Source organism: Lagenorhynchus albirostris, chromosome 2, assembly GCF_949774975.1.
Source record: "Lagenorhynchus albirostris chromosome 2, mLagAlb1.1, whole genome shotgun sequence".
Taxonomy (NCBI): Eukaryota; Metazoa; Chordata; class Mammalia; order Artiodactyla; family Delphinidae; genus Lagenorhynchus; species Lagenorhynchus albirostris.
Window position 1 is genome coordinate 146,135,180 of NC_083096.1, and position 27,341 is coordinate 146,162,520.

Sequence of the window (27,341 nt, forward strand, 5' to 3'; positions counted from 1 at the left end):
TCAGGGAAAAGGCTGCCTTGGTGGAAGGGAGAGGGTCATTGCCTTCAATCCCTGCAGGAATATCTGAGAGCAGAACAGAATGCAGAACCAGGATCAACGTAGGAACACTAGAAGAAGTAGGGAGACTGCTCAGCGTGAGAGGCTATTTCCCCAAGTCAAAGCTGGCCACCAGTGGGATTAGCTACTTCGAGTAGTGGGCTTTCTGTCTCCACTGGAGTGTGAGGGGACCAGACCACAGCTTAGTGGATGGGGAAGATGTCGTAGCAGAGCCTCAAACACCAGATGAGAGGTCACATCTTTTTGTTCTGTTCTACCATCTTCACACGGGAACTGACTTAGCACAGAAGGTATGTTCAGGCCTCTAAGAGTGCAGGGATTTGCATTTCCAAGATTATGAAGAGAGACATGTAGTAAGTGTGTGTCTAGGCGTCCAAGATGTGAAAGATGTGATTATTTGCAGAACCTAATCTCATACCTCCCATCCTTGTTGAACTGAATATTGCAAAAATATTCTCATTCGTATTTGGAATGGTATGTTTCTAAGCAATCATTATTCTGAATACTCATTCCAGCCAGGAGACGACCTGAATATTGAATAGAATAAAAATGTATATATTAGATTACTTATTCAAATGCCTTTCTGGCAGTTTGGATAGAATTAAGCAACAGTCCAATCTGGCTGTTGTTTTATGCATGGGATGTCAAAGCTAAACAGCCCCTAGAGAATATTCTCTCGCAGTCTTTCTCTGCACAGAGCCTCACCATCCTGTCTTGTTCACAGATGGGGAAATAGGCTGAGAGAGGGGGGCATACAGCATGGGAATGGGAGACCTGGGACCAAGAGCTACCATTCAGTGGCCAGACATGGTAGTTTGTCCCCACTGGACAAAGGCGGCACCTGAGGCTCAGTGTGGTTAATCGAGTTGTACAGAGTCACTGCTAGTCAGTGGCAGAGTTGCTTCATCCCAGGTCACTGTCCTTTTGTATTACCTCACTGGGCCCCTAATATAGCCAGAGAGAGTGTGTTCCTCCTTTCATGCGACCTGCAGACTCTCTGCCAGGTGCTTCAGTTATGAAATCTTGTGAAGTGATGATACTATCCCTGGTCTATAAATTGAGGAAATTACAACAAGTATATAGAACCACACTTTAGGTCCCCCAGACAAGGAACTCTGCCACACCACTCTTCTACCCTGCATGCCCTAAGAGCGCCACACGACGCCAAGCAATGACATATTGTTCGGCAGTTACAATCACAAAAAGCAATAACCCAAATTTGCCTTTTGAAATGAACCCAAGTAATCCTTTTGAAGGGAAATGTTCACTGAGAAGCTTGCTGAAATGTCATCTCTGAGAGGACTTCTTCAAGCTCTCCCAAGGCCCTTTTCACACAGTATTGTCATTGTATATGGCATATTCTCTCTGCTAAATTAGTACTTTAGGGCCAAGAACCACCTCTGATTGTTTTTTTGCATTTCCAGCTTGGGCCCTGGTGCCTTGCAGGCATCTGGAAGGTTTGCTGCACAAATGGTTGGATATTTGGTTAGAATCACTGCAAGGAAGGACCTCAAGGGGGAAGGACTCTTCTCCCTCCCCAACCAACCTAGAGCTCATTAATCTGGAGAACAAAGAGGACCCCGCAAGTCCTAAAACCTAACATGGTCCTTCCAACCCCACTGACAGTAAAGTAACAAAACCGAGAACAAAACCTCAGAGCTTCCTGGGGTTCTGCCAGGGTTGGGGAAGATGCTTCTGACATGCATGTTTCCACTCAGACTTGAATCTCACTTCATCTCACCAACCAATTCTGAAATCACAGCTTCAGCATCTTCTCCAGTATCATCCTCACTACCCTGTCCTTCCAGGCCCCTAGAGCCCCAACCCCTCCAGGAAGTTCCCCAGTCAGGTAGCCCGCTGTGATGTCTCCATCCCAGTTCCTCTTTCTCCCCTGTACACTCTTCCATTCCTGCTTATCTGGTGCTGCCTCTTGCTGTCAGTTCCTGGATGGCCCGCGTAGAGAGAGGCAGTGTGGGCCGATGCACAGAGCACAGGCTCTGGTCTCAGATGACTTGGGTATAAATCCCAGCTGGAGCAGTGAATAGCTGTAGGACTTTGGGACATTCACTTAACACTCTGAGGCAGCAATTCCCTCTCAGGATTGTAGGGAGGTATGCAGGGACCCTGATCATGGAGGGCCTTGTCTGCAAAGCTAAGGAGCTCAGACCTTATTCTACAGACAAGGGGGCACTATTACAGAGTTTCTCATCTGAAAATCACATGATCAAATCTGTCTTTTTAAGAGAATACTCTGGCAAAGGCACAGAGAATAGACTGAAGAAGGGGCAGCAGAGGAGAAAAACCAGGCAGGAGACCTTACAGGGATGGGCAGAGGGTGGCAGTGGGGGAGGTAGGGGTGGGGCAGGGGGAAGTGTGGAGTCACAGGTGTTAATGGCCTGAACAAAGGAGGTGATAAGAAATAGTAAGAAGAGCTAATGTCTGTGAGCTCCTCCTCGGGGCCAGGAATAATGCTAGCACTTATAGGGATTATTTCCTTGATTCTTGTTAATAACCCAAGATTTTTCATCCCCGGAAACTGAGACATTGAGAGGTTAAATAAATCACCCAGGATGACATGGTAAATAAGAAAACTGGGATTCAAGTCCAGACAGTCTCACTCCAGAGCCTAAGTGCTTAATCATCCAACTAGTTCGTGATTGAAGCAGAGATTGGAGAAAAACCATTTAGGAGGTGAAACTGGCAGGATACATTGGCTGAAGTGAGTAAGGAAGAGGGTAGAGCATAGGGTGACTCTCAGGTTTCTTCCCAAGGTCCACAGCCCTTAAGAGGCAAAGTCAGGATTTTAACCCAATTTTATCTAACCCCAAAGCAGTTTCTCTTTTCACGGCCTTAGAAAATGTTACCTGAGAGGTTGGTGTTCTCAGGACAGAAGGGATAACGTAGAGATTGGTACTTTCCCCAGAATTGCACAATTCCTTTATTTAAGCCATTAAACCATAACTAGCTTTCCTTAGGTTGTTGAGGGTGTGTGTTTCTTTACAGAAGGATTTAGTATCAATTACACAGAAAAATTGACTAGAAAATGCATATGATAGCTTTGTTTCCTGGGTACCAATCCAAATGCAAAGGAGGATTCCAAGTACCTTTGGAAACCGAGGTAGAGGGAAGGCAGAACATCCACTGTAGCCAGAGGGCGATTAGTGGGAGCTTGAGATTGACACTCATTCATCCCTTTACCATGCCTTCCCCAAGGCGCTCCTCTATGCCAGGCTGGCCCCTGGAGGATGGTGATAGATTCAGCTCCTGCCTGGACATCTCATAACCAAGGTGGGAAATATATAAGTAGGCAGGCCTTCAAAGGGCTAAAGGAGGGGCTGTTTTAAAGGAGAAGGAGTGTGCCCTCCAAACAAGAGAAGATACTCTGTCTGGGTCTTGTCTTGGCATTGGGCAGAAGCCAGGCCATGTAGCCTTGGGCGCATAACTTGACTGAACTTCCTTGTTGTCGTTGTAACAGTGGTGCAATCAGTCCTACTTTGATCTACTCTTTCCTCTCATATAATCAAGGACCTGGAATGCTGAGTTGGGACTGAGGGTCTGGAGCCTTGGCTGCCTCCTGGGGTGGAAAATGTTAGGTATACAAGCTGCAGAACTTGATCCTGAGGGTGAGAGCCAGTGTCTGAGGTGGAAGTGAGACAGAAAGACAGACAAAGACTTTGACCCTGGATCTCACCCAAGGGGCCAAGCAGAGAGGCAAGTCCAGGTGTGAGGCATGAAGTGGACATGAGTCCAGAGGCCATAGGTTGGAATGGAGGGTTGGGCCAGGGACAGGGCCAAGAGACAGTCTCTGGGTATTACTGGAGCTCCTACAGGATACCGGCAATCACCACTCTGGGTGCAGTGGGCTTAGGAGTGCTAAGCCCACTGCACCCAGAGTGGGTGCAGTGCAGTCACCAGTCTGGGTGCAGTGCTATTAGGAGAATGAAGTGGCAACTATGTGTGAAGCACCTAGCGCCTAGCACACAGTTAATTCTCAGTGAGTGTTAATCGTGGAATTGCTTTTCTTTTCCGTCAAAATTCACCAAGAGCTTCCATTGTGCCAGGTCCTGTGGTGGGCACTGAGAGGAGGGGAATGATAAAGATGCAGCTCCTGTCCTTCAGAAGCCCAGAACGCTGGAGATGCAGACTCATAAATAAGATGTCCCTATCAAAGGTTCTAAATGACATCATGGAGGAGGCCTAGTGGTGGGACAGGGCGAGGGGGCAGTGACCCAGCCTAAGAGTTCTGGGAAGGCTCCCTGGAAGAGATAGTGGCTAAGGTGGATCTCAAAGGTTAAGAAAGAGTTAAGCAAGCAAAGATTGGTGAGCAATCCATTCTGGAAAGAGGCACAACTTCAACATAAGCGTAAGACAGCATGGAATAAAATGGAATGTGAGGAGAGGCAAGAGATAAGGCAGGGCTCTGCCGAACCTGGAGACAAGGAACCTGGACTCCATCCTGAAGGTGATGGGGAGCTACTGAAGGGTGTTAGGCAGGAGAGAAACCTGGCCAGCTTTATGCTTTAAATAGAGCACTCTGGCTGGTGGACAAGAGTATATCAGAGACGGCCAGCTAGAGGCCTGGAGGCCAGAAGAAATCTTTAGTTTGATGTTTCTGAGTCAAAACTCAGTTATGCTTTGATAACATTAATTGGGGAAGATTCAGAAGTGGGAATAAGGGCTTTTGCATCTAAAGCTAGATATGAAATGTTAACATTTGTACTCCTATATACAGTGAGCTGAATTTCCATTCTCTGTGCTATGAAAGGTGATGTAAGGGGGCATAATGCCTTCCAGCTTTAACTCTTTAAGACTTGGTAATTCTATTTCTCTTCTTAGGATATGAAATGGATGTTTATGTCATTAACCCCCCAGGCAGGACACATGCTTTGGGTTCTGCCTTCCTTGTGTCAGAGTGTGTTGCCTGAAGGCACCTTACCTGTTCTTACGAAAGATGCTATATTTATCACATGGTTGGATAGTGTCAGGATCTATGCCAAGATCAGGGCTCATCATGTGAGTAATATCAGGACCTAGTCTGTGCTAAGATTGCTGCTCTGTCTATGGTTATAGAGCTGAGAAAATTGTCCAGTTGAGGTCTTTGACATCAGGCCTTTGGGCTCATTACCACAGTGTCTGCTCTACTTAGCTGCCCTGCCAAACTGTGCCAAAGGATTCTGGGAACATGTACTCAAGGACTCCTCTGGTCCTGGCTGTGCCCAACTCTGTATATCTGGAAGCTGTAAGAAAAATGGATATACTCCAGATCCCCACAGCCTCTAGTGCTTTCCTCCAAGACAGCACTAATTCACACATTAGAGTCTGCTGTTTCAAGACTGGGAGCTCCTTAAGGGCAGGAGCTCACCTGACTCACCAATTTTTGTGAACTCATCATCCCTGCCCATTTTGATTAAGGAATTTCCTTGTTGCAGGTACTGTGCTAAGAGTTAGAGATACACAAGTGGACAAGCCACACACAACCTGGGTCTTCATGAGGAGATGGATTTGGAATATTTGAGATGCCATTTAGACCTCAAAGTCCAGATGTCTAGTAAGCAGCCGTATGCCTATGTGACAGGAGCTCAGGGGAGGAGTCTGTCTGCTCTAAGTGTGTGAGTACACAAAATAAGAAGACCAGAATTATAGGGCAAAATTCTGAGAAATACTGACATCTAAAATATGGGTCAAAGAAGAGGAGCCTACCATGGAGACTGAGACTCAGTTACTTATGTAACTGAGGGTTACATAAGAGGAGGCAGGAAGAAAATCAAGACAACTGAAGTCAAGGGGAGCAAAACATTTCTGGAAGAAGACAAGGTCAACAGTGTGAACGCTGCGGAGACCAAATGTAGGAATTCAGTGATGTTGAATTCAGTAGGTCACTGGTAACCTTGGAGAGCAGGTTCAATACAGGTGTAGGTCAGACTGCAGGGGGGCTGAGGGGTGAATGGGAGGTGAGTAAATGCTGATAGTAAGTGTGGACTGCACTTGTTTTCAAAAAGTTGTGCTTGTGAAGAGGAAGTGAGAAGGAAGAAATGAAAGGTGAGGCAAGGATGAGCAAGGGTTTTGAGGTGGTGCAGGTCGTGTTTTGAGGCTGGGAAAGACTTGAGCATGTGCAAGCACAGATAGGAAGGGGCCCTCCAAGAGGGAGAGGTCGGAGATCCAGCACAGAGCACAGCACTTGCTCTGTGAACACTGAGTGTTTTCTGAAACAAATGAGCAGGGGAAGGGTTTCTGTGGGTACAGTCTTTGGGTTCTGTCGCACCCCACTAACTATTCTAAAAATGTTGTTGTGCTTCCTCTTTCTGGAACAGCTGGGCCATTATGATGTACACAAAAACCACCTTTTCAAACTCCCTAGAGGACGTTCGATTTCAGATCTAAGCCAAGGTGCTTCCTCTCCAAGGACCCATGTGGCTGGATTCGCCCCTCCCACGGCAGCACCTAACACTGACTCCCAGCAGGAGGGAGGAGCCCCAAGGCAGCAGCAAACAGAAAAGTTTCCACCGCAGCGTCTTGCCCACCCACTTGGGGACTTAGCATGGGGCAGAAGGCCTCCTCTTTGACTGAGGACTTCATGTCTACTTTGAACAGGGCTGACTGGATAACCCAGACAACTTGAAAGGGTGTGCTTAGAGACAACAATCTCATTATGATTCATTCAGGCACCCCTTCAATGTTAGTCATCTCCCCTACAAGCTGCCACTAGCTTGGGTAAGGTGCTGAACTCTCTTATTCATACAATGGGTAGCAGTTCATGGGGTTATCATGAAGAGGAAAATGAGAGAACATAAAAAAAAGAGCCACGCATATATTAGATTCTTAATAAATCCACATGTCCTTCCCTTTCTTGCCAGGAGCCAAAATTTCTTTTCCCCCAGTAAGTGCCCAGTCTTGAGTCTAAGGGCCAAGGGGGCTGGACTTAGAAAGAAGAGCATCTTGGGAAGCACCTGACGTGGCTGCACCTCAGGATGATACCATCTGTCCCTTGGGCAGGTTTTTGTTCTTTTGTTTTGGGGATCCTGCTGTAAGAGGCTTTTGGATTTAATATGTGAAATGAAAATCCAGATGAAATGATACATTGGGGGAGTGGGGGGGTTGTGAGAGAAATGTCCTTCATGTTATAAGAAGGATCCTTTGCTTTATCACAAAGTTTCTTGAAATATGTGCTCCCCCATTGCAATTAAGAACTTGTCTGCACATCATCAATTATCTGGCAGAGAGGCTTGGCTGGAAGGAATACGGCTGGGAGACACAGCTGGAGAGTTGGGAGCTTGTGCCAAGTGAGATCCCATCGGAACCAGAGGCAGTAAAGCTCAGAAATGACTGTGTAAATCTGGAACAAGAGGGAAGTCAATTTCCACGGGTTGAGTATGCAGGCACGCTGAGGCGTCTAGCCAGGCTGGGTGGGTGGGTAAGTGGACCATTTACCAGAGCAGGGAAGGTAGGAGGGAGAACACGTCGGAGGAGGTATGAATGGGGGTCTCAAGAAGGGTCTCGTTCAGTTTGGGACATCTTGAATAAGAGGTGTCTGTGGGATATCAGAGTCTAGAAGGCAGATAAATGGCACTGTGCTCCAAGCAGTGCTTAAATATTTGTAGTTTCCTGAAAGTTCCAAAACTAGCTCATACTTCTATGCTTGTGCACACGCTGGGCTCTCTAGCCCAAATGGTGTCTCCCCTCCCTACCCTCTCATACCTGCAGAGCTTCTAGCCATCCTTCAGGTGTCAACTCCAACTATAGGGAATAGTCAGGCAGCCACAGACTGTCCATTGCCTTGGACAATCTACCTCCACATAGACACTGGGCCTCCATTAGCATTGGGCCTCACAAGAAGCCTTCCTTCGTGGCTTAATCAAGATTACATAATTGAATAAATGTAACAGACTCAGCACAGGGAACTCAATAACTGTTATTCCACTTCTTCTGTTGCAATTATTGAATTGGCCCCCTTGTATGTCTTCTCAATTGTATTCGTTTCCTAAGGCTGCCAAAACAAAGTACCACAAACTGGGTGGCTTAATGCAACAGAAATTTATTCTCTCCCTGTTCTGGAGGCTAGAAGCCCAAAATCAAGGTGTCAGCAGAGCCATGCTCACTCTGAGGCTCTGTTTCTGCTTCTTCCTAGTTTCTGGTGGTGGCCATCATCCTTTGGCCTTCCTTAGCTTACAGCTGCATCACTCCAATCTCTGCTCTGTAGTCACATGGCATTATCCCTATGTGTCTCTGTCTTCACATATCATTTTTCTTTTCTTAGAAGAACATCAGTCCTATTGGATTGGGCCCGCCTTAATGACCTCGTTTTAACTTGATTTCACAGACACCCTATTTCCAAATAAAGTCACGTTCACAGATATGAGGGGTTAGGACTTCAACATAGCTTTTGGCGGGGGACACAATTCAACCCATAACACTGAGGAAAAAGTTATTTCCTGCAGGGTAAGGCCCATGTCTTGTTTGTCTCTGTCACAACACTTAGCACAGCGTCTGGCTCAAAGAAAGTGGTCCAGGAAATATTTTTTGAGTTTTGGCTGTACACCTGTGCTTTCTAAATCAGATTGTTTAATGCTTTGTTTACACCAGTGTCCACTGTGTGCAAAGATCTGGGCCGGATGCTTTCTGTATGCTCTCTTATTTAATTGTATCTATCAAGTAGCCTGGGAGGTAAATCAACCTACACTACAGATAAGGAAACCAAACTTCAGAGAAGTCAGGTGAGTTGCTCAGATCTGCACAGCTAATGGGCTGTGGAGCAGGGATTTGAGCTCAGGTTTATCTGATTTCAAAGCTCAGATCACTCTACTACATTCTGCTGCCTTTTCTTTCCTCTTTGTTTCAGTCAAGCCTCTTTGGGAGTCCAGACTGCATCAGTTATGCTTAGGGCAACCTAACCCAAACTGGGTTGGGTTCATGCTTTGGCCAGAGTGTTGGAGAGTCCCACTGATGGGGGTGGGGGAGTACAGGGTAGTACAGAGAGGGCAGATGGAAGTGACAGTGGACATCCCCTCCCCAACTAGGAGAGGCTTCTTCATGATGCTAATCCTTGAAAATGATGAATTATGTATGGTTCTCTAGGAGTAGGTAAGCTAATGCCATAGGCATGGATGAGAGCACCTTCTTCTGAAGACTTTCCCCTGTAATCAAGAGAGAGCATGAGGGCTTCCCTGGTGGCGCAGTGGTTGAGAGTCCGCCTGCCGATGCAGGGGACACGGTTTCGTGCCCTGGTTCGGGAAGATCCCACATGCCGCGAAGCAGCTGGGCCTGTGAGCCATGGCCGCTGAGCCTGCGCATCCGGAGACTGTGCTCCGCAACGGGAGAGGCCACAACAGTGAGAGGCCCACGTACCGCAAAAGAGAGAGCATGGCAATATAGGACAGAGGAAAGGCCCACCAGAAGCTGGGTTCCAGGACTGATTTAGTCAAAGAAAAACTTTTTGACTTTGGGTAAATTATTGTCCTCTGTCTTCAGTTTAATCATTTCTATAATGGGAGGTTTGGGCTATAAGTTCTCTGAAGTCACTATTCTTGGTTTCCTGCTTCTATAGATTCTGTTTCCGTCTTATAACGCTATTTTAAGGTATTTATTACTCTGCCAAGAAAAAAAAAAAAGAACCTTCAGGATGAAATTTCTTTATGCCAGGAAAAGATTTTTTTCTTTTCCCTTTCTTTGCATGCAGAGCTCTTCTTTGCTTCCCCCATGTCTACCTTTTCATTCTGGTAACCCTCACAGGTTTTCTCAGTGGCAACAAGCACCAGCTGGCATGGCCGTTCCTTTTCATAATACTAAAGATAAGGATTTGCTGAAAAATTAAAACCATGTTGACAGTGCTTATCTGGCTCCTATGTTGGTAAATCTGTTTTGTGCTCTTGCTGTGACCTGTCCAAACAGAGAGATGGAAGAAAAAATGGTGCATATGTCCAACTTGTTTAGCTTGGGGCAGTTTTGCAGCCCCCTTGCCAAGTGGAAGCAGGGTAGTTTCATTTCCTACGCTGCTCTCAGCCTCTTGAAAGTGTGCAGGCCCTAAGTGAACATTTCCTGGAAGACGCTTTCTTCCTTGGACATTGAACATCTCAAGTGGAAAAATGGACCTCGTTGTTTGTGCAGTTGAGATCTGCCTCCACTTGGGGTGGGGTAAGAGTCAGAGAGATAGAGTTTTGATCATTTCATCTTGAAAATCACAGCAGCAGAGATGGGTTGGCTTGGGGAAAAGAATGTTTCTCTTGCCAAGAGTCCATGTCCCAGCTGTCTCCTACGTCGATGAGTCTGGATGCCTGAGGACCACAGAGTCCTTCCCCGGATGACTTGGAGTTACTAATAACTGTTTGCATGTTCCAACAGCAAATTTAAATTTATAGCCTTAATGTATATGTCCCCCTACACCACTGCCTTTCATGAGTTTTCTTTGCATCTTGTCCCCTAAGGAAGTAGGGAACAGGGTTTGGATTTTTCATTCAAGTACCCCTTACTCTACCCAAATCACAGTTGGTGCTATCAGATGTATCAGCTAGCAAGAAGAAGGGTACGGCCTCCCAGATTCTACATGGAATTGGTAAGGGAATTAACGCACCTACCAAACGACAAGTCGTATGCCAGGGACCACAGGAAGCAACAGAGCAGAGTGGGAACTTCATCCTAGGTTTGAATCCAGGGTGTAAATTGAGCCCTCACTTTCCCTCTCTGAACCTCAGCTGATGCATCTGTAAGGTTATTATGAGCACTGCATGTGAAGCACCTAGCATTAGCAGGGACAGAGCAGGAATCTCAATAAATTTCAGTCCTTTTCTTTGCCTCTTCCTCTCTTTTACATATATTATCTCGTTTGCTTTTCTCAACAATCCTAAAAGTTTAGTTTCCCATTTTATAGATAAGAAAACTGTCTGGTTCTCTGCTGTTTCCCAAGTATTAAGAAAAGCTTCTGGCATATAATGAACCCTCAACAAATAGTCATTAGTAGATGAATCAATGAATGAGAGAGGCAGTCTTACAGGAGTTAAGAATCTTGCCCAGAATTTCACAGCTAGTATTCCAGATGAGTTAGGACATAAGGCAGGACATCACAGAAAAATTCATATAAGGAGACAAAAAAAGAACCCAGAAATGGGAACAGAAAAGCATAACATAATTCATCCTTTTTTATGATTGAGAACACTGTGTTTCACAATTTCAAAGGCATGTTTTAAATGTACAAAAGCTGAACATAATTTTAAAAGCAGACAATAAAACCCCAAACTCAGCTAGGTCCTAAAACTTTGTAAGATAAAAGTACCAATCTTATTAAGGTTCCAGCTTTCTTAAACGTGGCATACTGCCCCAGCGTTGGCCAGGAAGAGGATGGTGGGTGGCATCTCTGCAGTAATACTGCCCAGTCTTTGGGAAGAGGGAGGGGAAGATACTTCGTCCCAAAATACCTGGCTTCTGGCAATCCATCCTGTCATTACCCTGTGACCTCCTAAGAGGAAAAGGTAACAGAGACTCTCTCAGAAGATGAGAATGAAAAAGACAACTGGTTTTCCTGGAACCTACTGTGTGTGAGGCACTGAGCCTGCCGGGCACTTTACACGCGTAGTCTGTTAGACCCCATGACAGCCTTATAAGACTCTATTTGACAGTTGAAAAACCTGACAGAAATTTGCCCACGGTGATGGAGCGATAATTGAACCCAAATCTGGGTCTAAAGCCTGTGCACATTTCATTTTTCCTATGGCCTCATACCCCCTTCTGTGCTGGGCTGCCTCTCCACCATGGGTGCCGAAGCCAGAAGCAGAGCTCAAAGACTGGAGACCCTTTGACAGCCCAGCCAAGTGGCAGGATGCATTAGCAGGGTGGAGGGGCGGGGTCTGTCCAGTGACTTACTCTGCCTAACGTTGAGTTAAACTCTCTGGCCACTTCATCCAGAGTCTTACATACCCTGGTGTGTCTTGCTTCTGTCTATCCTGTATTTTAGGGAAAAAATGATGCCTCACCTTTATCTCTTTTTCCTCTATTCTAGCCATTTATTTTCCATGATAATAAAGGTGCGCCAGATAGTAAAGGAGGGGAGGTGGGGTTTTGACACCCTACACATCAATTCACCCACCACAAGCACTAAAGTAATATATGAAAAAAACTATCAACAACAACAACAGCAAAATGTGTGGCATGTTGTATACGTGAGTCATTTTCCATTATAATAGAAAAACTTAGAGGTCAAGAGCTTTTGTTTTTGGTTGGCATAATAGGTGGCCCTATTGTGGTACTAAATAAGGAAACTGATTTTGAGTAAATAAAAGAAAGCCGTCCTTATCCTGCAGATTGAATCTAGTACACTCCCATCCACTACATCATAGGATGAAAATATTAATGAACTCCAGAATGTTTTTTGAGATAGTGCCTGCCAGGGTCTCACCTGGACCAATCAAAGTGGTCTGGACATCCCTAGAAAACCAGCATATGACCTTCTGAGGATGGATGATCCGTCATCTCCCCATTCTAGCTAGAAAGGCACAAATCACTCTCAGTGGGGCACGAGTCAGACTCAGAGGGAGCCAGAACTGGGGTAGAGGTCCATAGTTGGGCCTCTAGAGTCAGGTAGTCTGAGTCTGAATCCTGGCTCCAGCATTTACTCCTGTGTGACCTTGGGCAAGTTACCTAATATCCCTATGCCTTGGTTTCTTCAGCTCTAAAATGAGGCTGATATTAATAGTACCTGCCACCCAGGATTGCTTTGAGGATTAAATGAGAAATGTATGTAAAGCCTTCCACAAAACATGCCACAAAAGTTCATGGCTATTATTCCTATTCTTGTTCTTATTCCTCCAAGTGATAGCAGGGTAAGAATGGGGTGGGAGTGACACTTCTCACAGAGATTTCTCTCACTGGAGCTCTCTGGTCCTCTTTTGTTCTGGCTCAGAAGAGGCTCCCTCCAGACCCTGCAGTAACAGGTAATCCCCAGGTTGTCCCTGGCCATCAACAGAGAGTGTAAGAATATAGAAATCGGGCTTCCCTGGTGGCACAGTGGTTGGGAGTCCGCCTGCCGATGAAGGGGACACGGGTTCGTGCCCCGGTCCGGGAGGATCCCACATGCTGCAGAGCGGCTGGGCCCGTGAGCCATGGCCGCTGAGCCTGCGCATCCAGAGCCTGTGCTCCGCGTACCGCAAAAAAAAAAAAAAAAAAAAAGAATATAGAGATCTGCTTGAGCAGTTAGAAACCTCAGAGTTCTTGAAAACTTCAGCGTCTCTGGAGTAAGTAACCATGGTTTCAGAAACCCCAGATAATGTAGTCATAGTAGTCATATCATCAGTATTCTCAGAATCATTAGCTACTCAATTTAGGGATGCTTGGAACCCTAAGATAGATGTTGGACTTTCCCCTAAGATCTAGTTCTCAGATTTCTAGTCAGGAGTCAAGCCTCTAAGAAAGGGAAGTGGGGATTAAACTCCACAATCAATTCACCTCCTTGTTGCCCAGGAAACTCTGAGGCAAGGCCCATATCAAAACAGCCCTTGAAACCAGGCTTTGGATCAAGAACCTGAAGTTCAGGTCTTTTCCACATGACTATAAACAACTCCTATCTCCTCTATAAGTCTTAGTTTCCTCATCAGAAAAATGGAGATATAAAATCTCATGGGTGTTCTGAAAATATTAAAGGAGATATGTCTAAAGCAGCCAGTATACATCCGATCACAGAAATCAATAATTGTCAGTTACATTTTCATTCCTTTCTTCTGATTTTGTACTGAATTTATGGTATGGTTAGGATATGTTCTTAAGAAAATCAGAATTATTCATGGTTTGCTGTGTGCTTCTGAGAAGACTTAATTCCCTGAAAGAATGTTCCGTTGTGTGCCTCTGACCCAGAATAGCAGCCCAGAGTTATCAAACAAAAGCCTAAGAGTGGATGGAAATGTGGGGTTCACTCTGGCCCTCTGTGGACCTCTGAAGGGCAGACATTCTGAGCCATGGGTGCTTGAGATGAGCAGAGATCGTAACCAGAGAACTAGCATGTGGTCTTTGAAGGAAAGTTGCCCTGTTACCTCCCAAATCATGTTGGAATCATCAGAAGACTAGAATGAGTCAGGGTTACCCCTGAGTAGGGGGTTAGAGTCAATGACATCCAGCCAACAGCAGGGTAAGAAAAAAGTCTAGCCTTGTAGGATGCGGCAAAATCACCATCTTGTGTCCCGGGAGGCCCAGGGACTGTGTCAGTGAGGTTCCTGATGCTATTACATTATTGTTGGTTCCAGTGTATGTCAACTATCTATGATTGTCCACGTGACTATTTTTCTGTAATTATTTGCAATGTTTTCTCTCCGTGTATTTAGAAAAACATTTTGAAAATGTCAACCTGTCTAGTTGCTCTAGGGAAAACTACAATAGGGGTTTTATTGTTGTTGGGGCCAGATTATGGCAGCTAGACATGGTGGGAGCCCAGAAACAGAGAGACACTCACAAGGGAAAGGTAAGACTCAGAGGAACAAAACAAGGCCCTTGGGATGCCTCTCCCTCCTCACCTTTGGGGGCTTCTGTCTTCTCCAGGGTCTATGTTTCAGACATGCATTCATTCAGCAAGTGTCTGTTTAGGGTCTGCCTTGTGACAGGCTAAGTGCTAGGATACAGTGGTGAAGAAGAAAGATAGGGTCTCTTCTCTGGTGGAGCTTTCGATCTAGTGGCAGAGACAGACAATAATAGAATAAATATATGTTATATACTACGATAAGTTCCATGAAGAAAAATATAAGAAGCTGTGGAAATAGGTAGCAGGTTCCTGAGCTAGTCTGTGGAGGGGGCTGGGAAGAACAAGCCAGGCAGGCCTTTCCTAGGGAAGTGACATTTCAGCTGAAAAATAACAGAATGAGTTAATTTAATAAGGGAAACCAGAGGCAGCTTCTAAAACTAATAGTCCCCTAATTGAAATTCATAGTTGAGGCAAGTTGCATCCCTCCCAGGCAGGCCAATTATTATTTTTTTTTTTGCGGTACACGGGCCTGTCACTGTTGCAGCCTCTCCCGTCGCAGAGCACAGGCTCCGGACCCACAGGTTCCGCGGCCATGGCTCACGGGCCCAGCCGCTCCGCGGCATGTGGGATCTTCCCGGACCAGGTCACAAACCCGTGTCCCCCGCATCCGGCAGGCAGACTCTCAACCACTGCACCACCAGGGAAGTCCCAATTTTTTTTAAGTTTTTTTTTTTGTTGTTTTTAAAGTTATTTATTTATTTATTTATTTATTTATTTATTTATTTTTGGCTGTGTTGGGTCTTCGTTACTGCACGGGGGCTTTCTCTAATTGAGGCGAGTGAGGGCTACTCTTCGTTGCGTTGCGCAGGCTTATCACTGCAGTGGCTTCTCTTGTTGTGGAGCATGGGCTCTAGGTGTACGGGCTTCAGTAGTTGTGGCGCACGGGCTTAGTTGCTCCGCAGCATGTGGGATCTTCCCGGAGCAGGGCTCGAACCCATGTCCCCTGCATTGGCAGACAGATTCTTAACCAGTGCGCCACCAGGGAAGTCCCAGGTAGGCCAATTTCTTTGTTTGTTTTTCAAAACCAATTCAAATGCTCTTCCCCTGTGACAGCATTTCTTCTTTCTCTTCTATTCATACGTTTCTTCTGGTCTTCAACCATGGGGAATTCTTTTGCTTTGTGTTGCTTATGTGGAGTACACACACCTAGACTAAAATGCCTGGATTCAGATCATCCGTGTAACCAGCTCCAGAGTGTGACCCACAGGAGATCAAAATATAGCAGAGGTCTGATTGGTTGAACTTGACCATTGTGTTGACTGCTTGATCAGGCGTTCACAAGGCTTCAGACTGCTGTAAATGCGTCTGCATGTTACATTTTATGTAATACATACAAGTTTTTTTTTCTTCTAAGAAAATACTCAAAAAGTCAATTTGAAAGAATGAATGGCTCCAAACACATTATCTTGGAAGTGTTTGCTGCAGGTTTGGGCAAGGCCTGTAGCCTCAGAGACGTTTGAACATGTGAGATCTGGGAACTCCTTTGGTGACTACCACCCGTGCCCACAGGCTGTGGTTTAAAGGGGATGGCACTGGCATGGAAGCATTGTGGAGTGCTTGTTGGATAATTATCAGCATAGTTTAGTTCATTATATTCAATGTGACTCAGTAAACCTTTATTAGGCATCTTTCAGCATGGGGATAAGAGCTCTAGTAATAATAATGATAATAATAATAGTAATAGGAACTATCGTATACTGAGAACTCACTATATGTCAGGCACTGTACCAAGCATTTTACATGGATTATTAAAATGTTAATTCTCATAACAACCCTATGAAGCTGTATTAATATTTCCATGAAAAAAGTGAGGCTTGGAGAGACTAAGAAACTTGTCCATGGCCACACTTAGTAAAAATAACCTTACTTATTAGGCCAGGATTTGTATATAGGACCTAAGACTACAATATACTGTCTTCACTTCACACTGGTATGTCATTTTTCAAACAAAGAAATTATTGTGCCCAAGAGAGGTTACATAGACATTTCAGAGCCCTGTATATTTACCCTGAAAATAAAATCTAGGATTTGTTGAGCAATGCTTTTTTTCTTTTTTTTAATTATTTTTATTTATTTTATTTTTAGTTGCATTGGGTCTTCGTTGCTGCACGCGGCCTTTCTCTACTTGTTTCGAGCAGGGGCTACTCTTCGTTGCTGTGCACAGAATTCTCATTACGGTGGCTTCTCTTCTTGAGGAGCAGGGGCTCTAGGTACGCGGGCTTCAGTAGTTGTGGCACCTGGGCTCAGTAGTTGTGGCTCACAGGCTCTAGAGTGCAGGCTCAATAGTTGTGGCACACGAGATTAGTTGCTCCGCGGCATGTGGGATCTTCCTGGACTAGGGCTCGAACCCGTGTGCCCTGCATTGGCAGGCTATTCTTAAACACTGCGCCACCAGGGAAGCCCCGGTTGAGCAATTCTTACGTGACTGCCATGTTACCTTAAAATCTTCCAACTCAGAGGTGCTCAACTGGTCTGATGTTAGAATAATCTGGGAATTAAAAAACAAAATCATTTCCCAGGTCCTGTCCCCAGACAAATTGAATCAGGATCTTAGGGGATAGGACCTGGGAGTGGGATATTTTTTTAAGTTCCCCAGGTGGTTCTGATACACAGAGAGGGTAAAAACTCCTGCCCCAAATCTCATAATACATTCAGAAGATACATATCATTAGCCTCATTTTATGTGTAAGCAAACTGAGTCTTAGGGAGGCAAAGTGTCTTGCCCAAAGTTACAGCAAAAATGTGGCAAAGTCAGGATTTAATCCTTGGTCTGATTCCAAAGCCCATATTCCTTTGGCCCTCCAGGTGGTTGCCTATATGACAAGTTGGCATTCCCTCTAACTCCAGGCAGTGTTCACTGGGCTTTGAGGTTGTACTCAATGAGCAACTGCTCTCTTCCTTCCCCCTGTCTCCTGCCCTCTCCTCCCCTGCCCAAAACCCCACCACCAGAGTCAACCAGATTTCATTATCAGGAGTTCACACAGATATACTGGGTTGATGCCACTGCCTTTGGGTGATAGTAGCAGTTCAGGGTAATGCCCAGCATGGGCCTCCCAACAGTCCCAGATCCTCCTGGCCATGTATCAACATTCCTTCCTTGAATCAGCCTGAGAAGACAATAGCCCTGAGCTCATAGCACAGCAAGTTGCTTTTCTGGGCAGAATAAAAAAAAAATAAATAAAAATTTTAAAAAGCAAATACTTAAAAAGTCAAATTAAATATCACAGGGAAAAAAGGCAAAATCATGAAAAAATGTGGTCAATCATTAGCAGAGAGGTTGAAAAGACACGCTCCAGTTGCTTTAAAAACTCACAGAAACCAGGTCTCCTTAAAATAGTTTTACAAAGTACACTGAGAATTCCATGCAGTAATATGAAACATAAGTCCCCCTGCTGCCCCGATCATGCTTCAGCTGGCTAAGCTGAAGGAGCTTGACATTAACCCAAGGCTCTGCAAAACTCAACAGGAAAGTGCAATGCAGACACAGTTGCAAACCTGCCCCATATGTGTACATTTTCTGCTCCATTAAAATGACTTGGACAAGAGGCAAAGTACATCTGGCTGGTAGAAAGAGGGAGTTAGGGGAGGGGCAGGGAGAGGACAGTCAACCTCATCACAGGCCTCCCACTCCCCAGTCTTGCTTCCCCCCCAATCCTTACCCCACACTGCTTCTAGTCTAAAATGTCTAAAATGCAAATATGACCACAGGCCTTCCAGGATTTCCCAGAGCCAGACTGCTTTGTTAATTTTCTTAACTCTATCATGGGGTTTATAATACCCACTTCAAGGGTTCAGTGTGAAATTAATTGAAATCATATATATTTGTTGCCTGGCATGCTTGGTTTGTAAGTAAACTTTGAAGGAAAAGTAGATATCGCAATGATCATCACTGAAACCAGGTCATATGAGGAGAGATAGGTGAAGGAAGTGAAGATGTCTGGGCAGAAGATAAACAAGATCCTAATGAGATAGGATCCCCAGTTCTTCCATATCTGATGGGCTGGCATGAGACTCTTGGTGGTGAACCTAGTGTGACAGCTACAAGGTGAAAGCTTCTTCCTCAGTGTAAGTATGAAAGACCTTTCTAACAGTCAGTAGTGTCCCAAAGACAAGGCGTGCTGGTAAACTTCCTAACATTAGAACTATATAAGAAGCATCTGGATGAACACTTGGCAGGGGTATTGAAGAGGGGATTCAACTGTGATCTGGTTGAACTTGACATCTTTAGCCACCTCTTTAAGTATGAAATCTGTACTTTTGAACTGTCTTTGTGTGCCAATCAATGAATCATCTATCAACAGCTTTAGTTTCTGGTATGTGTAAAGCCTGGAGCAACAGTCTCTGGATCAAAGAGGTACTTTGACTCCGGTTTTCACTAGGACAGAGGAGGCACACTTAGTAGGTTCTCTAGAAGCTGTGTTAAAAGACTGACTGTGTGATACACACAGAAAGCAGGAACTCTGGGTGTCTTTCTGTTGCCCTTAGGCTGCTGAAGTGTGTCTCTTTGAGTATCTTGTACATGCCATTGCTTCTCTAGAATCCATTCTGTGCACCTACATGCAAGGTGAATGGAGTCCGTGTTTACTCTGTTGGCATCCATGTCATTATTTGTTCTTTTCTTCTTTCTGGGTTCTTGGAAAATGGAACTGCCCCCTTATGAGAACGATTTACACTGACTTGGATGGAGAATTTGTTTGAACCTGAGGGTGCAGTGATACTTAATATGTTCATGGATGTGTCTGTCTCACAAGAAGTAGACTCAGCGATCTGCACTTTGATCACCAGGAATGGGAAAGACAGAGCTGGGATTCAGCCCCACCTCTGAAAAGAGGGGACAAATGTTCAGAAAAACCACGCAAGAGGTTTGTTATTCATGCTGTGTCTTTCTTTAATGCATTTGTTTTATAAGCGTTTTCTCCCCAGCCCTGTGCTAGGATCCTGGGATGCTGAGGTTACATGGCTTTTTTGTCCCCCCTCAAAGAGCTCATTCTAATGAGGGAAGATAAAAGGTGCTGGGACAAAATAGTAGAAAGAAACTGCCTGTGCTTGAGGAGAGAGGCTGGTTGGGGAAGCTTCAGAGAGGAGGTGACATCTGAGCTGGCCTTCAGGGGAGGCTGAAGTCACTGTGCACTCCAGGAGGAAGAACTTCCCAGGATGAGGGCAGAACCAAGCACAAAGGCTTGAGACCTGATAAAACATGCTCTCTCGGGAAATGTCAAATAGTGTAACGTTTCTGGAGTGTACTGTGTGCAGGAAGGTGGTAGAGATGAGATTGGTAATGTATTTTGAGGTCACTCTCATTTAGATGGGCTAGGAGGTTGGCCATGGTGCTACCTGAAATGATTTCGCAAACAGAGTTTGGAGCTTCATGGTATTTCATTAAATATGGCCAGCTCTGCACGACTCATCCTGCGAATTACCAGAAGTCTTGCTACACATTACTTCCCCTTGACCACCATAGGAATGTATTCTTAAAATAAAAACTCATGTAAGATCAGTCCAAAGAAATCATAATCATGAAGATAAACCTGCTGGAACAATTCAGTGTGGCTCCTCTTTTGTCCACAAGTATGTGGGGCAACAAAGGTTCAACATCTGTATCAGGACAACATGTGTTCATAACTGGCTGTCACTGCATATATGCCAGAGGCTAAGTTGAAGGGAACTAGATCTGACCTGTACGTTTGGATCTGGGAGCTGCATGTTGATGGCCCTCACCTGTATAATGTACTCCCCAAATCACAGTGAAATAATCTGGAGGGTTTTGGTTTATCTACTTAATCATTAGTGTAGCTGATCTGAAATGTGAGCCCAGCGCTTTTTTAAAAAAATAACGTGTAATGCTGTCTGATTATAAAGTAATCCCTGCTTATCGTGGAAAATAGTTATATAAACACACAAAGGAAAATAAAATCGCCCACCACTACTAAGAAACAACATTTTGGCACATTTATTTTGTCTTTTTCTTACAGGTTGAGTTCATTAAAATGAATTTTTTAAAAAATATAACATTTAATTCAGCCTGCCACCTCAATTCAGCATTCCTCTATGAGAACACTTTTCTCACCATAACATAATTACTTACTTACACTTTTTTAATACTTTCAGACCAGATTGTAAGGGTTTCCAGGACAGAGAAGGTGTGGTATTCATATAGTAACCTAATTTGGGCACAGGAATCCAACATTGAGACCCAAGTTCTGGTACACTGTCTTATACCACAAGAGATCCAGGTGTTTGTGCTGTCTGTTCATCTCTCTACCACCAGCCTTTAGCCCAGAATCTGGCATGTAGCACATACCCAGTGTATATTGGTCGCTTGAATAAGAGTATGGGTGTGACTGAATGTGGATTTTTATTTATTATTATTTTTCACCCCAAATTCACTGAGCCCCTATCAGGTGCCAGGAATATAAGTAGTCATATCTGATGCAAAGCCCACCCTCTCAGAGGCGTCAGTGCAAGGATGCTGACCCCCTCTAATGTAGGATGGGGTTCCTATGACACATAGCCCAGTCAGAACTCCTCGAGGTGCTCCAGAAATGCCCAGCTAGCCCTGGGTTTGCCTTCCTCCGACCACGACCGCCCCTCGGCTCCCTGCTCATTCCAACTGGTCCCAGTTCAGTGACAGGCATTCTGTGGAGGGGTGCTTCACTGGAGGAAGACTACAGGGGAGAAAAGCTACACTGCTTCCTCCAGCTGAGAGGGGCCCTTGACAAACACTCCACTGCCCCAGCCAGCTGGTCCAACTGGAAATCCCAGATAAGCCCCAGTTTCTGGTCAGAACTAGTTTGGCAGCACAGGGGGAACATTTCTGGCTGACTGACCCTCCCCACAGGGGAGCTGGCGGTTTTTGCCAGAAAGAAAAAAACAAAACAACAATGAACTAAAGGGGTTGAGAGGAGCGGTTTCAATTATTTGATACACTCCCAAATTCTGCTCTCTTTCAAGTGCAAGTTTACACTTAGGAATCCAAACAAGATTGCCCCCTGCCCTGCATTTATTCTCTCACACTCTCCTCTCCTGTGCAGTGCAGTTTTGTTGCAATGCAATTTGTTTTGTCGTGCGACCGTTGAAGCCACAAATCCTGCACGCGGCGCGACTTTGAATATTAGTCAATGAATTTTTTTCCTGCAAGGCTATTGTTATTATCGTTATCGCGATTTAGCGTCTCTGCCCTTTCCCCTCCCTCGGCGAATCGCGCTCCGGCTGTGATTGCTCGGGTCTGACTTCGCGAGTGGCGGTGCGCTTCCAAACCCCCTCCTCCGCCCCCCGCCCCCCTCCCTCCAGGTTCCGCGCCCAGGCGAGAGCAGCCGATTGGCAGAGCGGTGCTTTCAGGAACAATAACAGCGGGGGGAGTCCGGGTCCCGGGAGCCGCCCCCGCCCCCCGGCCCGGCCGCGCGGCTCGCGACCCCCGCCGGCTCCCCACCTCCGCGCCCGCCCCGCGGGCTGACCGGCCGACCGGGGCCCGCCCCCGGCGCCCACCATGTACGCCTTTGTGCGGTTCCTGGAGGACAACGTCTGCTACGCGCTGCCCGTGTCGTGCGTGCGCGACTTCAGCCCCCGCTCGCGGCTGGATTTTGACAACCAGAAGGTGTACGCCGTGTACCGGGGCCCGGAAGAACTGGGCGCCGGGCCCGAGAGCCCCCCGCGCGCCCCCCGCGACTGGGGCGCGCTGCTGCTCCACAAGGCCCAGATCTTGGCGCTGGCAGGTGAGCGAGCGGTCCGGGAGGGACTCGGGGGCCGGGCGGGGACCGGGAGCCGGGGAGGGGGCCGGGGGGAGCCGCTGCTTGTTCCGGCCCCCTTCTCCTGTCCCGTAGGCTTTTCTTTAGGGGACGGGGTGTCTCTAGAAGGCCAGACCAGTTAAAAACACGAGATGGTCCCCTTTGTCTTCCCCGCCTCCCCGACACCTCCCGCGCTGTCAGTCTGTCTCCATCTCTCTGTGTCTGTCCTACTCTTTCTGTTTGACTCTTCTCGGCTCCCTCACTTTCCTGTTCTCTCCCCGCCTGTTTGTACCTTCATTTCTCTGTCTCTCACCTTCTCTCTACCTCTCTCTCAGTTCCTTCCCTCTCTGCGCCTTCTGTCTCCTCAAGTTTCTCTAGCTGTCTGTCTCTCCCTTTAAGGCCCTTAGTACCGCCTGGGAGTGAGAGGCAAGGCTTGATATTGTCGGACTCTGCCAGGTGGGAGTCCCTCTTTACAGAGGGAAGCTATGACATCCTTGTCTCATTCGGGCCATCATTGGACAGGATGAAGAGGCCTTGATCACTGGGTACTGGGTGCCACTCTCTCCTGCCCCTCCCTGGCTAGGTGGCAGAGGTAAAGCAGTAGTGGCACTTTAGCATCTCTCAGACTCCACACCCCTATTGAATCTCCCAGAAGGCTCTCTGAGTGAGAGCTGAGGGCCAGGAAAGAGTTTCTAGGTCAGGATGAGACCAGACCTCCCGTTCCTGCTTTCCCAGGGCCCTGAGAAATAGGCAAGGCAGGTGGTCTCATCCCCATTTGACAGATGAGGATGCTGAGGTTCACTTGGTGGTAGGACTAGAAACCAGCCCTCTAGCCTCCTTCACCAGGTTCTTTCTGCCATGCCGAGGCACCTTTTCCTTTGTAAAGTCAGTGGATCCTCTTTCCCAGCTAGTTTCAGGAGGCTTGGGTACAGATATGAGTGGATGAGGAAAGTATCACTTCCATTTTGGGGAGCAGCCTTTTAGCTGTTACTGCTAAGGAGGGTGCACCTCAGAGTGGACAGAGACAGTAAACCACCCTGCCCTCCAGTTGGAAGAGAAGACCAGGGGTTAGGAGACATCGCTAGCATTTTGTAGTTTGAGACCTTTCCTATTTTTTCCAACTTCCTTAGCTTTCCTTAAGAGATGAATTCAGCATGTATCATATTTAAATTTGGCAAATAAGGAAACTGTGGCTTGAAACAGAGAAGTGACTTTCCTAGGGTCCCGTGGCAAATTAGCAGTAGCTGAGAGCTGTGGTTCATGAAAAGTTCCTTTCCATCACCTCCTGTTGCCTCTGGAAAGTAGGTTTGCCAGAGTTGAGGAGTGAAAGAAGAACTGGAACCCTATGCGCACCTGGGGCCCTTGTGGACAGACTCTGTCCTGACCACCTCTCTGGCAAGCCCTGGGGCACAGTGGTATAGACCGCCCCCCCCCCCACAACACCTGGGCATGCCTGGGGCCAGAAGAACAGAATGAAGGAAAGTATGTAGAAAAGGGAAACAAACCTTTGTAGCGGATTAGCTTTTATTTCATTTGTTTGCTTGCTTTTAATTACCTGAAGGAAGGGATTAGGAGACTTTTCCCCAAGAGTACAGTATAGGCCTGAGGAGGTTATAGGTAGGTTGTAACCTTAGCTTCCCCTTGGCTAGAAGAAGAGAAAGCATGCTCTTAATGATTCTATTATACTCGTAGATCTGGAAGGGCCCTAGGAGGCGGGGAGTGATGTGGTCAGAAGGAGTCCGTGGTAGGTAGGTGTTTTAGTGTGTAATAGCTGCTTTCCTCTTTTAGAGATTGTCCCTGCGTCCACTTATTCATGCAGTAAACATCACCACTGTGCTTTGCTCTTCAGGCACCGCAGAGAGGCTGCTGAGGCAGATGGCAGCCCCCACAGACTCTGAGTCTGGAAATTGACAAAAGTCTTCTTCAGTAAGACACACGTAATTATTGGTGTGAGGACCATGAATCTTGAATCTATAGACTATTCATCCTCCAAGTTGGAATGGTGATAAATCTCTAGGGTTATTGAAAACAGACAGTTAAAATAACACACACGCACAAACAGACCTAGGCAGCATCTGGAAATTGGCAGAGTAGATCCAGAGAAGAAGCGTGGCTCCGGTTTGAGCAAAGTGAGTTGAAAAGCACTTTCCTCCACCTCTCTTCAGGTTTTTTTCTTGAGAAGAGCAAGGGGAAGAAAAAGAAACAACTTGCCGTTGACTAGGCCACATTTAGAATTCCAATCAGCTGGTTAGCTTTTAAATTGGAGCCACTGTCCTGGCTCCAGACCTGACTGGAAGGGCCAGGGTAGGTTTGGGAATTCACTTGTCCTGGAAGAACTCTCCCATGTGTCTTGAAACCCCATGTTGGATGTGGTGGCTCCGAGAATTGCTTGCAGTGACTTCGTCTTAAGGAGCTCATCTTCTGGCATCTCCTAGTTGTGAATACCACGGTGCTGTGGGACCAGATGTGAGGCGGCGAGCCCTCAAGCGGGAGGCAGAGATAGCTATGTTCTTGTGCATTAGCCATGAGTAATTAATCCCTCTCTGGCACCAAAAGCGTAGTTTCAGGAGCAGTTCAGGGCCGTTTCATGGCTTTTGGTGAGAAGCGCGGTACTTTACCGTTTGCCCAGGCCAACTCAGAGCTGTCTTCAGGTGTACCTCTTCTTGTATCCAGGAAACGTCAAAGCCAGCTGCTTTGGGACTTTGCATTTTCCAGCATATGCTGGTCTACATCATGGTTTCCACGTGTGTCAGACCCAGTATATAGCCTTGATTTCAGTTCAAGGGGAAAAAGCAAACACACCTTTACTGACAGTCTAACTTTGTGCCTGTGCATTCTCTCTCCTAGTCCTCCCCGGGACCCTGTTGGTAGAGATTGCCGTTGTTACTGTTTCCATTGTGTAGATGAGGACAACTGAGTCTCAGAGACTCCTCTCCAGCTGTATAGCTAACGAGTGACAGAGCCAGACTTGAAACCGAGGTCTTCAAGTGCCAGGCCCCCACTTGGAAATCTCCTTCGTAAAGTAGCTGATGTTCTCGTCAGCCACACAGCAGGCTTGGAAGGAATGAAAGGCAAGACAAGAGCTGTCCGTGAAGCTGACAGTTCAAGTCAAGTTTTCGAGCCCAGGAACAATTGTAGATGCTGAGTTTTCCAGCCCCTTCTGTTCTCCCTCTCTCACCAGCCTCCCTCCTACAGAGCACACGCACTTTCCTCTCTGCTAAGTTGTCATTTTCCTCAGGAAATCGCAGAAGAGCTCCCATCCTCCATGGTCCACGTAACTCAAGATGTGGCTCACCTTTGGATGTGGTCTCCTTCACCACTCTCATTTATTTGCCAGACAGCGTGTTGAAAATGAGAACAGCCCATTTGGAGAGCTTGCCATTATCTAACTGCAGTCCAGTCTGCTACTGGGGCTCATGGTATTGATTTATGGTTTCTTTATGGGGCCACAACTGGTTTTTCTCAGCTCAAAGTCTTAAAATTCTATGCCATTCTATGCAGGCACTTTGGCTATGTTATTATTATTTGGTGTGCTAAATTCCTTTTGTCGTCAAATGTCCCCCTTCTACTTCCTATACACCAGGCCCGGTGCTATAATAAGCGAATGCTCCAGTGCATCTGCAGGTCTGAGGTCCTGGGACTGAAATGACAGCACAATCCAGGCGAAACAAAAGTTAACTTTTCAGGCCCTGCCATGTGGGGTTTCTGTCCGGGCAGAATGACAGAGAAGAAATGGGCGTCATCCTCAGGGTGAGTGTAGTCTTAGGGCCCAATGTACGTGCTAAATAGAGGTGGAAGCCAGGCACCAGGGCAGCACAGAGGAAGGGCCCATTCTAGGTGGGCTTTGTGGTTTATCTTGTACATCTTTCCAACTCTACCACCACCACCCACATCCAGGCGTGCACCAGCTCTTATCTAAGCCAGCACATCTGCCTTCTAATTGATTACCCTGCCTCAATCTGTCTTCCAAGTTGCTGTCAGAAAAATCTTCCAAAATACAGTCTTAGTCAAGTCACTTCTCTCCTTAGAACCTTCTGTAGCTCCCTGTTGCCTACTGAATAAAACTTAAGCTTCTCAGCCGGGGCGTTCATAGCAGCCCCAGACCAACCCCATTTCTCCAGCTTCCCCCAGGCCTGCGGTACTTCATGCCATCTTGAGAACACTCCCTCAGGCACTCCTTTGAGCCAACGAGGATGGATTAATCATTGTGTGAGATGGGGCCTCTGCCCATGGAGCTCACCTTCAGTGGAGAAGGCAGACACGTGACATGCCTGCAGTCCCGTGAGCTGAGGACGAATGCCACAGAGGAGTGGACAGATGCGTTGGCAGCTCCCTGTTCCACCCTCAGTCCCCAAGGGAAACTCTCCTTCCTCGGAGCTCTCCTTTTACTTTGCTGTTCCTCACTTATCTTTAGCATTCTGTGTCTTGTTTTGGTTAGTCGTGAATAGGTCTGTCTTCCTACCAGACAGTGAACTCCTCCAGGACAGGGACCTGCCTTCCTTCTCTCTGCATCCATAGTGCCCGGCACGTAGTCCACTCCAGTCAGCCCAAGTGGAACTCACCAACTTGGGGAAGACAGGTGCATTTGTTATGCTTGGGGAGAAGAAGTAGGGAGGACAGGAACCCCTGTAGCAGCAACTTGTTTTTGAGAACAGAAACCTGCAGTGAGTTTTGGAGGCTTCCTTCAACTTTGTTCACCTGGAAAAAGTCAACATTCTTTATCACTCCCTTGACTAGAAGAAACCCCACACTTGGGGGAAGTAGCTTCCAAAGCCACGTTCTTCTTGCTTTGGTAATTTTAGCTCATTCAGGGCTCAGGTCCCAGCTTGGCATTGTTGGTCCAAATGGATCACTTGCTCCAGAAATGCTTTGGAACTTCTACAAAGTTAGCAGTGAAGCAGGGGAGTAGCCGATTTCATATGCAAAGATTGTTGCGTGTCATCAGTGGGAGACTGCCAACAAAAGGATTCTTTTTTTTTTTTAAACGAGTGAAAACTTTTAATTTAGGTTTTGACATGTTCTGCTGATGTACATTGGAGCGAAGATTGGAACTTGCCTGCTGTCATCTG

General features: G+C 46.5%; 2 protein-coding genes across 7 annotated transcripts in view; both read left to right on the forward strand.

Annotated features, from left to right (window-relative positions):
• Positions 1 to 27,341, forward strand: part of AGBL4 (AGBL carboxypeptidase 4) — a 1,285,194-nt gene that overhangs the window by 1,009,082 nt on the left and 248,771 nt on the right. The window lies entirely within an intron of this gene.
• BEND5 (BEN domain containing 5) overlaps positions 21,971 to 27,341 on the forward strand; it is a 47,627-nt gene continuing 42,256 nt past the window's right edge. For 4 of the 6 annotated variants that reach the window (XR_009538935.1, XR_009538933.1, XR_009538934.1 and 1 more), the window contains exon 1: positions 21,972 to 22,260. Coding sequence is in view for 3 of the 6 variants with exons in the window: in XM_060140113.1 (XP_059996096.1) it covers positions 22,035 to 22,260 (226 nt within the window). In the remaining 3 variants the exon portion in view is untranslated. Of the gene's footprint in view, positions 22,261 to 27,341 lie in introns of all 6 variants that reach the window. The other 2 variants (XM_060140111.1, XM_060140112.1) reach the window with 2 other exon arrangements.